At 38.6% G+C, this 11,845-nt stretch overlaps 2 protein-coding genes across 2 annotated transcripts; both read right to left on the reverse strand.

Moving 5' to 3' along the window:
* Positions 1-3,179: 3,179 nt before the first annotated feature.
* Positions 3,180-4,310, reverse strand: LOC18049946 (UPF0481 protein At3g47200). Its single transcript, XM_006442345.1, has one exon. It carries the CDS (start codon positions 4,308-4,310, stop codon positions 3,180-3,182), a length of 1,131 nt encoding a protein of 376 aa, XP_006442408.1.
* Positions 4,311-9,481: 5,171 nt separating this feature from the next.
* LOC112099863 lies at positions 9,482-11,212 on the reverse strand. Its single transcript, XM_024187368.1, has 7 exons — positions 10,928-11,212; positions 10,691-10,837; positions 10,498-10,605; positions 10,240-10,401; positions 9,909-10,154; positions 9,586-9,822; positions 9,482-9,508 (listed from the first exon to the last, which is right to left on the reverse strand). The coding sequence occupies exons 1-7, from the start codon at positions 11,210-11,212 to the stop codon at positions 9,482-9,484; spliced, it is 1,212 nt and encodes a 403-aa protein (XP_024043136.1).
* Positions 11,213-11,845: the final 633 nt, after the last annotated feature.

Consider the following 11,845-nt stretch of genomic DNA (forward strand, 5'->3'; position numbering starts at 1 on the left):
AATATTTGAATCCTAGTTGGGTTTCTGGTTGTCGTGGCCTATTCTTTCTTGATTTACATAGCAATGATTACCAAGGTCCAATTCCTGAAGAACTTCAAAAACTTGAGTTCACTTAGGCATGCGTTTTGATTTATCTAGCAATGATTTGAATTCTTCAATTCCAAACAAGTTGTACAGATTTAGCCATCTTAAGTATCCTTTTCTTGGTGAGTATAACTTAATTAGGAGGTAAGATTTTTAATAATATAAGGGACTTCTTTGAAAAAACTTGATCTCTCAGTTAATGAACACGAAGGATCGATTTTAGTTGATATAGGAAACTTTTTTTGGGGGGGGGGTGAATTTGATCTCACATTTAATAAGCTTCAGGGAAAATTTCCAGGATCGTTTCAAAGATATAAACAGTTTACAAAGAGATCGACTCCAAAGTTACATAGTATTTCAAATGATCTTGGAAATTTTCTTTGAAGCTCATAATTAAATGAGAGATGAAGTTTTTTTTTTTGGAAGTTAGATTCCCTAGCTAGGTCACCCAATGTTACCTCCTAAGCCACACTTACTATTGTACCAAAATTATAATAAGCTCCAATAAAATAAAATAAAAAGAGAGAAGCCCACATGAGTATAGGCCCAATAAGTAGTAACCCGGGTCCATTTTAAATAAAACACTCAAAGGACAATTCTTCAGCAAAGCGCTAAAGATAAGTTTCTACAAAAAGCGACCTAAATCCATTTTCTACAGAAAGCGATCTAGGTCCACTCTTTATAAAGAAGGACCTAGATCCATTCTAAATAAAACGCCCAAAGGGCAACTTTTCAGCAAAGCGCTAAAGATAAGTTTCTACAAAAAGTGACCTAGATCCATCTTCTACAAAGAGCGACCTAGGTCCACTTTTTATTAGAGGTGGCCATAGGGCCGGACGGCACGAGGCACAGCACGAGCACGACACGTGTCCGTACAGCATGGCACGGCACGAGTACGTTTTGGTAGAGTACGCGACACGACACGGCACGGCACGCACGTAGGCCGTGCCGGGCTTAGATTTTAGGCACATGAGCCTTAAAAGCATGACACGATTAGAGATGGGGCAAAGCATGGCACGCGAAAAAGCACACAATAAGCACGTTTCATTTTTTTAATGAAAGTAAACTTAAAATTTGATGATTTTATAAATAACTTGAAATTGAATCTTTTAATACATTTTATTGGCTCAAGTTTTTTAAATTTATTTAATTCTTAGTTTCAAAAAAATTATAATTGATTTATGTTTATAATTTATTAAATAAAGAATTGATATCATGATTTTAATAAATAAAATTATAAATATCATCATTTTATAAATATGTATTAATATTATTATAAACTATAATATATGACTCTACGTAACTCCAAGTTAACAATTAAGTTAACCCTTAAAATTTTTTTATTATTATTGTTGTTGTTAAGTACTAAGAATTCTAATACCATAGAGTCAAACTCAGCAACTAATATTACATTTTCTTATTATTATTAATTTATTATTATTGAATATGGACTTGAGTTTTGAATTTTTTATTCTATTAAATTTAAATAAAGACACATGGATCCAAAAAAAGTACATAATATTAAAAAAATAAGATAATAACTTAACATGCGCTCTTAAAAAAATAAAAAAGGAAAAAAAAGCTTAGTGGGCTATTTTTCCTAAGCACGGCGCGTCACGGCCCACGACACGGCACGTGTGGGCACAACACAAGTGGGCACGAGCACGAGCATGCGTGGGCTTCTTTTGATGGGCCTGGGCCGGCACAGCACAACCCGTTGGCCATCTCTACTTTTTATTAAGAAGGACCTAGGTCCATTCTAAATAAAACGCCCAAAGGGCAACTCTTCGACAAAGCGCTAAAGGTAAGTTTCTACGAAAGTGACCTAGATTTATTTTCTACAAAGTACGACTTAGGTCCACTCTTCATAAAGAAGGACCTAGGTCCATTTTAAACGCCCAAAGGGCAACTCTTCGGCAAAACGCTAAACGTTTGTATCTACAAAGAGTGACCTAGGTCTATTCATTACAAAGAATGACCTAGGTCCATTTTCTACGAATAATGGCCTAGATATTAAGCATTTACTTGAAAGTAACATTCTACAAAGGTTACATACATGTGAAATGCCATAAAACTAATTCTCTTTACAAGGAACCAACATAAGAGCTAAAGTGAGCCCAACGAAGGTCAAGAGCTCGAAATCATGACAAATGTCCAAAGAAGACTTGATAGTGAGCAAGCTTGACACGTAATGACAGGTGTCTTCATGTATGAGTTTTGCGGACACTTGTCACTAAAATAATGCCATGTGTCATGATGACACCTCCACCTCATGAATCAAATTGCCTATATAATGATCAGAACTTCCCACACAAGAGGAGGAAAAAAAATGGTAACGAAATGTTGTCATTCTTTCTTTAAATTCTCTCTCTCTAATAAAATTTGAAAAGCTGACTTGAGCGTTGGAGGGTCATCGCCGGCAACCCCGACACCCTTTGACAATTTCATTTCTTTTGCAGAACCTTTGACAATAGAAACTTTCATATCATGGAGAGATGATTCACAAATCTTAACATAGAAAGGAATCCGAAGCAAAAAGTTAGTTATTACGTGTGGAGCAAAAAATTGCAACGACACTTACCAAAAGAAATATACTCAAGACAGCTAAATTTGTAAAACCAGTTCAGTATTGAAGATTTGAAATCATTGAAATAATTTTTGCAATTGTTGCATTGGATCTAATGGTTGGATAAAGACAAATTTAGGGAACCTTGCACCAAATTTAAATGGACCCATTGGACACAGGAGTACTTGACGCTTTTTAATCCTGGAACATACTGTTTTAAATGTCAGAGTTTTTCTCTTTTTTATATTTGAAAGTTCTATGATTGCGGCTAATGTCGGTTGGTATGTTTTCTTTGATGATATTAACATCATTTACCCATTAACCTTAATTAAAAAAAAAGGGTACAATTATCGTCCAAGTTCTTAATATCTCATATTATCATGCATCTAAGCACAAAGTACAAAACCCAACTGCTCTTATCTGTTTTACAAACTGGGGTTGAGCTAAACAAATTAAAACAGCAGCACTGACGACACAAGAGAAATGGTTCTAAAAACACGAAATTTTAAAAATAGTAGAAATTAATAATCTACAATCCAATGAGCGAACAAATTGTTTGTGTGACGGTGAGTAGAAGAAGAATAACAGCTGCAATTACAGAAATAGATGCCCATGGGGTATTGAAATAATTTTGCTTCAAATTGGCCTTCCACTTGTGCCGTGGTAACTGGCAATAGGCCTGTAGATCAGCAACAACACCAGAATATTTGAAAGGGATATCCCACGAACAGTCTCTATCAAGGCTGCGAAAAACACTTGGAAGTATTTCACTGAACCCAAGCCCAATAATTTTATTTTGAATGAGGAATTCCACATCTTTTGGAGTGTTGACGAGGCAACTCATCATTATAATGTAGTCATTAAAATAACTAGGGCAGCCATGCATCCTCTCAAAAGCCAGAAGATTTCTGTATAAAGGCTCAGTGTCGTAGTAATATACCGTAAAAAATGGAATTTCCAGGATTCCATCACTAAATTTGATGTCAATTAGATTTTTGCTTGACCCTGATTTGAACTTGACTCCAGCTTCGTGAAGTTCCTTTACACTGGGTATGTTTTGATCGTCATTCTTCAATTTAACTTGATCAGGCATCTGAGATGGATGAAGACAGAGCATAAGCAGATGAAGCAAATGTTTAGCTTCGGAAATGTGGATTTCAAGCAAATTTTCCTTCATTGGAAAATATCCAACAATATCATCCCTGAACCAATAACAAGTAACTGTGGTGTAGGAAATTTCTTCATAAAAGCGATGACTAGAGGCTGCTGTTTTGGCTAGATTAAACAAATCATAGAGAATGAATAATGGAAGCTGGTTTTCTAGCAGCAAAAAGTCTTGCCGTATTTCCCAAAACAAACATGATTTTCCCAATATGGGATCCTCATCGGTTCTTAAATTACGATTATAATATCTCAGAAAGAGCTCAATGAGAAAGACAGCATCCACTAAAACCATTGTTACAAACTCATCACTTGCAAGATTATGAATGGTTTCAGCATAGCAATTGCGCACTTCTGCTTCCCTTTGCTTTACAAATGCAAGGAAACTTGCCAGGCGTACCTTTGTTCGTTGAAGAAAGCATTTTAGGTACCTTTCTTTTTGCTCTTCCATGGCTTTTAGCGGTGGCTTCCCATAATGAAACGGCCCAATTGAAACCATTTTCGTAGTGTATGATAAGGAGCCAAGGAGGTGCTCATGCAACTTCATGCAGACCATGTTTCACGTGCGGGATGAATTTGTTTGAGTGTCGAAGCAATAGCGGGAGAATCATCACGTCAAACTATTTGTTGCCGGTTTGGAAGAGAATCAAATTGTGGTTGTCATGTTTGATTTGGATTCGGTCACTAGGTTTATCTTTAGATATTTTTTCTTGTTTTATTTTACTATATTCTAGCTGATATTGTTGGCTAAGTGGCTAAGAACCAAAGACTTGTGATGTTAGCTATTATAAATAAGTTTCCCGCTGCGAATAAAGGGAGTGAGCAATTATCAAACTAAATTATCTCTGGTCGTTCTCACCAAAAGCAGAACAACATTATCATCTTTGGGAAATTTACAAAAATAGCCAAAAAAATTAGGCATTTTTCAACTTTAACCCCTCAAACTTTTTTCTATCATAACTAGCCAAACACCCTATTTTTGGACTACATTACCCTCATCATTTTCATCAAATTTACAAAGGCATGCCACTTTCCCTTATCAATTCCAGCACTTCCACCACTTTTCCCTTTTCAACTTAACAAATTTCATCACTCAACAAACTCCATTACTCTCAATAAATTAGCAAATTTCATCAAACAAGTATTACATAATTGAAGATATAATTATCAATTGGAAAGCTTTTTAAGGTTAGTTTATACTCTTACCATAACCTAAACTTTTAATCTATTGATTTTATCATTTGAGTTCGAAATTGATGTGAGTTTTTATTGCAAATGTTGTTATTTTTCATTAACAAAACAATGTGACTTGTTAAAGTAGTTAGTTTGAGTTGAGAAATGAAAATCAATCTTTGAAAACCCTGAAAAATCGAGTTAAACAGAACCCCAAGCGTGTGACACACGCGCCTGTCTCACATGTTACCACTGGTTACAAGTGAGACAGGCAAGTGAGCCAGGCGCCTGTCTCACTTGTTACCACTGGTTTTATGTGAGACAGGCAAGTGGGACAGGCGCCTGTCTCACTTGTTACCACTGGTTTTATGTGAGACAGGCAAGTGAGACAGACGCCTGTCTCACATAAATTTGCTGGTTTTATATGAGACAGGCACCTGTCCCACTGCCTGTCTCACTAAATTTAAGTTATTTTCTGAAAGTAATAACTTGGGCTACATGTGTCCGTTTTAGGCGTATAATATATCATTTCGAAGCTTACGATGAGACGAAGTAAATCAAAAATTGTATACTTCATATCATCCACATAAATGTACTGCATATTCATTTTTACTAGGTTTTGTAGCGTGAAATCTTATCTCTTTTGTTTTTTTTTTTAGGTTTAATGGATTCCGTTGTACTTCAATTATGTTATGACGGTTGGTGGGAGACATTAGCAGATGGCCGTACGGAGTACGTGAATGCGAAGAATACAGCATTTTTAGTTCGGAAAGATTGTACGTTTGAGCAATTTATGGCAAGAGTGTATGAAGTTTTACAGATAAATCCTATTGAATATAGTTTGTCGATGAAGACAACTTTGAGATCTAGTAACACAATGTATCGTGCATGTTCACTACCTATGGATATATTTAATGATGAAATGGTTAATGTTGTGCTGCACATGGCCTCTGATGTGGTCAATTATGGATGCATCCCTATATTTGTCACCACACATCCTCGAGTTCCGGCCGAAAATCCTGAGCCACTTGTGGAAAGTGAAAGTTCGTTTAGAGCAAACGAGTCTGTCCCTGATATTGAGGAAGAGGTGTTACCACAACAAATGTCGTTCCAACAACATTACTCACCAGTCAACGAAAACAATGACACTATTGATGATAATGGCATTACGATAGCAGATGTTGAAGATAATGTGTTACCATTAGGGACATCGTTAGGGCAACATTACTCTCCATTTCAAAATAATGAGTTCCGCAGTTATGATGATCCTGGTTATAACACCAACAACACAGAAGCTGATAATGTGCAAGGCATGAACTCCAATACTGAAGTTGATGATAGGGACACTGGTCATTCCGATATTCCTATCAATAATGAGGATGAGCATCAGTATGATATTCCTGTTAGCAATAGAGAGAATCGACCTATTCCTCCGATGGCCCGTTCGAGGAGGAGGACAACAGTTGATCCCCTGGTGAGTCTTGCTCCAGTTTTGCCTTCAAACTTGGTTGCTCCAGACTTAGTTAGAAGCTGTAATTCTGCCGACATTGGTGTGGGAAAGTTGTTCGTTGAGAAGAATGAGTTAATACTGGAATTGCGCAAAGTGGCCTTGCGGGAAAAGTTTGATTTCAAGATTGCACGGTCCACAACGACACACTTTGAGGCTCATTGTTCTTCGGAATCATGTAATTGGCGTCTTCGCGCAACAAGAGGTTCGGATGAGCATAATGTTCCTTGGGTAGTGAGAAGAGTTGACAATGCTCATACGTGCTCTAATGAGGTTTTGCCAAGTGGCCTCCGCCAAGTTAGGAGTCGGGTTGTTGGCCATCTTATTGCGGATAAATTTATTCAGGATAAACGGATATACACGCCGAATGACATTAGAACAGACATGCAGCAAGAATACGGGGTCCAGTTAACATATCAGCAAGCATATCGGGCTAAAGAAGTTGGTCTTGAAATAGTACGAGGGAACCCTGCAGAGTCATACAACTTACTTCCCAAATACTCTCACGTTTTGACCAAAGCGAATGAGGGCACAGTGACACACCTCCAGCGGGATGGAGATGATAATTTCTTATACTACTTTGTTGCGCTTGGATCTTCCATTAAGGGCTTCACACAGTACATAAGGCCTGTGATCGCTGTAGATGGCACTCATTTGAAGGGGCTATATCGTGGAAGCATGTTTGTAGCAACATGTTTGGATGGTAATAATCAACTGTATCCGTTAGCTATTGGGGTCATGGATTCAGAAAACAATGATGCTTGGGAATGGTTTATGACGAAGTTACACGGAGTGATTGGCGATAGGCCAGAGTTAGTATTTATCTCTGATCGATGCACTGCCATCAAGCGAGCCATTTTAAAAGCATTTCACACTGCTAGTCATGGAGTTTGTTTTTACCATGTCAAAGGCAACATTAAGTCTAAATTCAGGATGTCCAAAGCTATTTGGGATCAATTCGAGCCAGCTTTTATTAATGCAGCAAAGGCATATGGACACGAAGAATTTAAAAGACAACTTGAAGGGTTGTGGATGCTCCACTCGGCCGCGGCTGATTACTTAGAGAATAATGTGGGCACGTGTAATTGGGCAAGGTCCGAATTTGAAGGTAGGAGATACAGCATACTTACCACAAACATTGCAGAAAGCGTGAATTCTTTAATGAGGGAACCGCGAAAATTTCCTATTACTCATCTTGTTGATCACTTTAGAAAAACATTACAGCAATGGTTTTATGATAGGAAAATTGTCGCTGAATCGATGAGCACTCGTCTAACGACGTGGGAAGATGAGATAGTCGGCGAAAGGAGAATTTTGGCCGAAAGAATGACCGTTCGGCCAGTGTCTCAGCATCGATTTCATGTTTTGGGTGGTGGTATGAAGGAAGGGATAGTTGACATTCATGAAAGAACTTGCTCCTGTAGAGTATTCCAACTCGATCAGCTTGTTTGTGCACATGCAATTGCTGCTTGTCTGATCGTCCGTGTGGATTACATAAGTCTTTGCTCTGATTATTACTCTAAAGATTCATTGGTCATGGCATATGCAGAACCAGTAGAACCGGTTGGGGACATGACAGATTGGGACATTCCAGAAGAAATCCAGGAAATCAGAGTTAACCCACCGATCGAAGCACCACCACCTGGTCGTCGTCCAGAGTTAAGAATTCCTTCTATCGGTGAGGATGTTAACCGAAGAACTGTGAGATGTGGTCGATGCAACCAACCAGGTCATAACCGCAAGAGATGTAAAAATCCCATTGTGTCAAATCCAAACTGACTGTGTCGTTGTAACTAATTATGGATTATGAACTCTTATTATAATTTATATTACAATTATATGTAATGAGGTATATTATGTTATGTTCATTTGCATAATGAGTACTAAAGTTGATCAATAATTACTTATAGCTAAATATATGAATATATCAAAAGTTTATATCTATTAGAAAAACAATCTACATCCATACATCAAGTCTTAATACAATACAACGACTTACAAGGCAATATCGCCCGTGAATATATCTACAGCAATTTTCTTCCTGAAGTAATGCCCGTGGCTACTATCAAAATCAAGTTTTAGCCCGAACATCAAATACATTGTAAACATCAACATAAATACACCGCAATCACCACTTCCAGGTGATTGTTGGGGCACATCCTTAACGATTCTTACTTTCCAAGGGTCGGCACTCTGCAGCTCAGATCGAAGGTTGTAGAATCCAACATCTTGAAGCCATTGAGGGAAGACGACCTGAAGAGGTTTGAATTTACGCAAATATGTTTTGTCCTCGCGAAAGGTAACCAACGAGTCGTAAATCCGCATCCTCCTCGCGCGAAGGTCCGCTCGAGCTAGTACCCAATGATCGCCGCCCAAATTCACAGGAATGAATATCTACATAAATAAATTGGTAAATTAGTATATTTTATACACAATTACCATAAGATTGAGTGACAATTCTTACCATATCGACATCCGTAAACAGTTTGGACATGAGATCTTCCTGCCCATCCATATAGCTGCTCAAGTTGTTGCCATATTGTAATGAATTGACATCACAACTACCATTGTTCCATAATTGCTTTAGGAACACCTATTACACGATGAGTAGAAAATTAATAACATTTCAAGATATTTAAAACATCGAAATTATAATTAATGATTATAAAATTTGAAAACATGCCCAAAAGTATGTATCTGTATGCGTGACGCGTTGTGGTAGTGCATTTGGAAACCGCCGTTGCTTCTCGCTGATCAAGCTGTAATACGTGTGAATATGCTGTGAAGGGATTATACCAAGTAAATTTATATCAATATCCATGCCAGCAGAAATATTATTGAGTATTGTAATGTACTGACCATTAAACACGCTTACCTCGTCACCAAGCCACCCCATCGAAGCATTGCCCATGAGTATTTCAAAGAAATTTCGAGACTGTTGGACGGGCCGATCCACGGAAATGTTGCCGGCAAACCACTGATCAAACTCCTCACATAGTCTTGAGTCTTCTAGTCCCCTAAGCGGATTCATATCCACACTCGATCTTTCATCAATTTCATAGTCCGTAATGTTGAGTGCGGGTAGAGCCCTGACATTCCTAACTCTCTTGAAAGGAGGAATGAAGTAAGGACTGCCAAATATATACGACGGTCGGTACGGACGCCCAAACTTACTAACGCCGGGAGGTGCCTCCGTGAATATCTGTACACTGTCATCACATATGTCCCCATGTAGACTGTACAAGGACATAGGGGTGTGCTCGTCGTCATTACCAGCATCAGTATGCGTACCATAGCCAGCATCAACGTTCGGACCATAGCAATCTGGGGCCTGTTGTTTCGAGGAGATGAACATATTAACATAAGTTCGGGTTTGAAATCATAATAACATAACGAAAACATACGAAACTTGCTCACCGAGGGTGCGGGGCCAAACGGAGAATCACCGTACGCGCCCTTTGAAGCACCCGCGCCAAACGAAGCCATAAACCCCATGACCGCTGCTCTATATTGTTGTGCTTCTCTGCGTTCCGCCATAAGTTCTGACCTCAGTTCGTTAATGGAACTGTGTCCAGTCTGAAGTTCCGACCTCAACTCGTGAATGGAAGACTCTATTTTATCCAGTCGTCCAACGAAATAATCATTGCGGAACTTAGTCCTTGCCTACAATTTACGCAAATAAGAAAGTAATGACAAAATGTCGGATAGGTATATGTGCATTGTAAATGTTCAGGACGACAGAAGTTACCTCTGGCTCATTTCTGTCATCTGAATCATGTGCGGATTCATAATGGTCGTCGGCAGCACCGGCATCCTCAACAGGACTCTGCTCCAGTCCTATTGGGCTCGTGGGGTCAGGATCCACCTCGTTTGGCCTTGTACTGGATGGCGCATTGATTGAAGGCTGGTGCTGCACCAAGTAAAACAGAAAACAATAAATACCTAAAAAACAAACATATAAATGACTTTGCATCCGGTTTTCAATGATACTATAGATGATACCCACATTACGGACCCAACTTGGCAAATATGGCACGTAATCCTCGACACTCTTCCAATAATTTGTGGCTCTCTCCTTTGCATCCGGTTTCAGGGTTTGGAAAATGGTGCCATCCTGTCGTAAAGATTACCAAATTTCCAATTAGTATAACCATATATTATGTAATACTTATATACAGACATACATATAAATGACTTACAAGACGCTCGTTCAGGTATGAATACACTTCGCCGAAGTTAATATTTGAAGAAGCCACAGGCTTCCATCGCACGATCCGAGCACCCTTCCTCTTAATTTTCTCTACCCACTCTAATGGTAGTCCTTCGATCGCTTCAAAAATCCATGCCTTCAACAAGGAAATATATGAAGTAAAAAAACGTGTCATTAAATATTTATTATAACAAAACTAAGTTATAAAAAAAACTTCTTCACTCACATGCACTGCCGACGTAAAGCCGTAAAAGTTGTATTTCTCAATTCTATGCAATGGATTTTCTGCGCTTGCCTTCTTAAATTTTTTGGCTTTGCCGTTCAATACATTATCAATGCTTTTATATATTGTTTCCCATGACAAACGACCCCACGGAATACTTCGAAAAAGATTTATGTCATCTACCTCATTAAGTAAATTGAAATTGATTTGACAATGATCATTTCTTCCGTGTAGCACTCTATCAGCAAAGTAAAACATGGCAATTTTTAGCGCATCGGTGTCATTCATAGTCTTGAAGCGTAAGTTCATAAATATTTCCTCGAACTGGCCAAGATTTATATCGCGAATCCTGCCTCCAAAGTACTTATTAAGTAACCTATGATTTGTTTTATGCTTCGTCAGGAATACTTTTTCGCCATAGCAAAGTCCCGTTACTAGGCACCACTCTCCAATCGATAGCCGTATCAAATGGTCGCCAACTTGAAACCATAACTCATCTTTGTCATTTCCATCGCCATGTGACACTTGCCGAAGCAATATATTGTGCACAATCACGCCACTGAACGGATAGCTCCGTCACTGTAGGAAATGCCCAAATATATCGTCTTTGAATAGCTTCAACTGTTGCCTTGTTAATTTTTCCCGGATGGCATTAACAACGACATCTAATTTGCACATACTCGTGATACGCCCAGGGAAGTGATCAACATAAGGTATCTTCATCATTCCCGGTTCTTTAATCGGTCTGGGTGGGTTATGCAATGCTAATTTTGATTTGCCCATTTATCTGGTACAAGTTAAAAGTATCACACATTAAAAAATTATGAACAAAAGAAAAAAAAATTAAGGCAGCACTGCGCACTGCCTCTTGGTGCGACGGGCACCAACTGTCGCACCAAGAGGTGCTGCCTCTTGTGCGAC

The sequence above is a fragment of the Citrus clementina genome, unplaced genomic scaffold, assembly GCF_000493195.1.
Source record: "Citrus clementina cultivar Clemenules unplaced genomic scaffold, Citrus_clementina_v1.0 scaffold_3, whole genome shotgun sequence".
NCBI classification, from domain to species: domain Eukaryota; kingdom Viridiplantae; phylum Streptophyta; class Magnoliopsida; order Sapindales; family Rutaceae; genus Citrus; species Citrus x clementina.

Coding starts and splice junctions, on each gene's coding strand:
- LOC18049946 (XM_006442345.1), bottom strand. CDS start 4,310: ATGGTTTCAATTGGGCCGTTTCATTATGGGAAGCCACCGCTAAAAGCC.
- LOC112099863 (XM_024187368.1), bottom strand. CDS start 11,212: ATGAATGACACCGATGCGCTAAAAATTGCCATGTTTTACTTTGCTGAT. Junction 10,606..10,690: donor CATACCTGAACGAGCGTCTT/GTAAGTCATTTA, acceptor TCTTTACGACAG/GATGGCACCATTTTCCAAAC. Junction 10,402..10,497: donor TGCCAAGTTGGGTCCGTAAT/GTGGGTATCATC, acceptor TACTTGGTGCAG/CACCAGCCTTCAATCAATGC.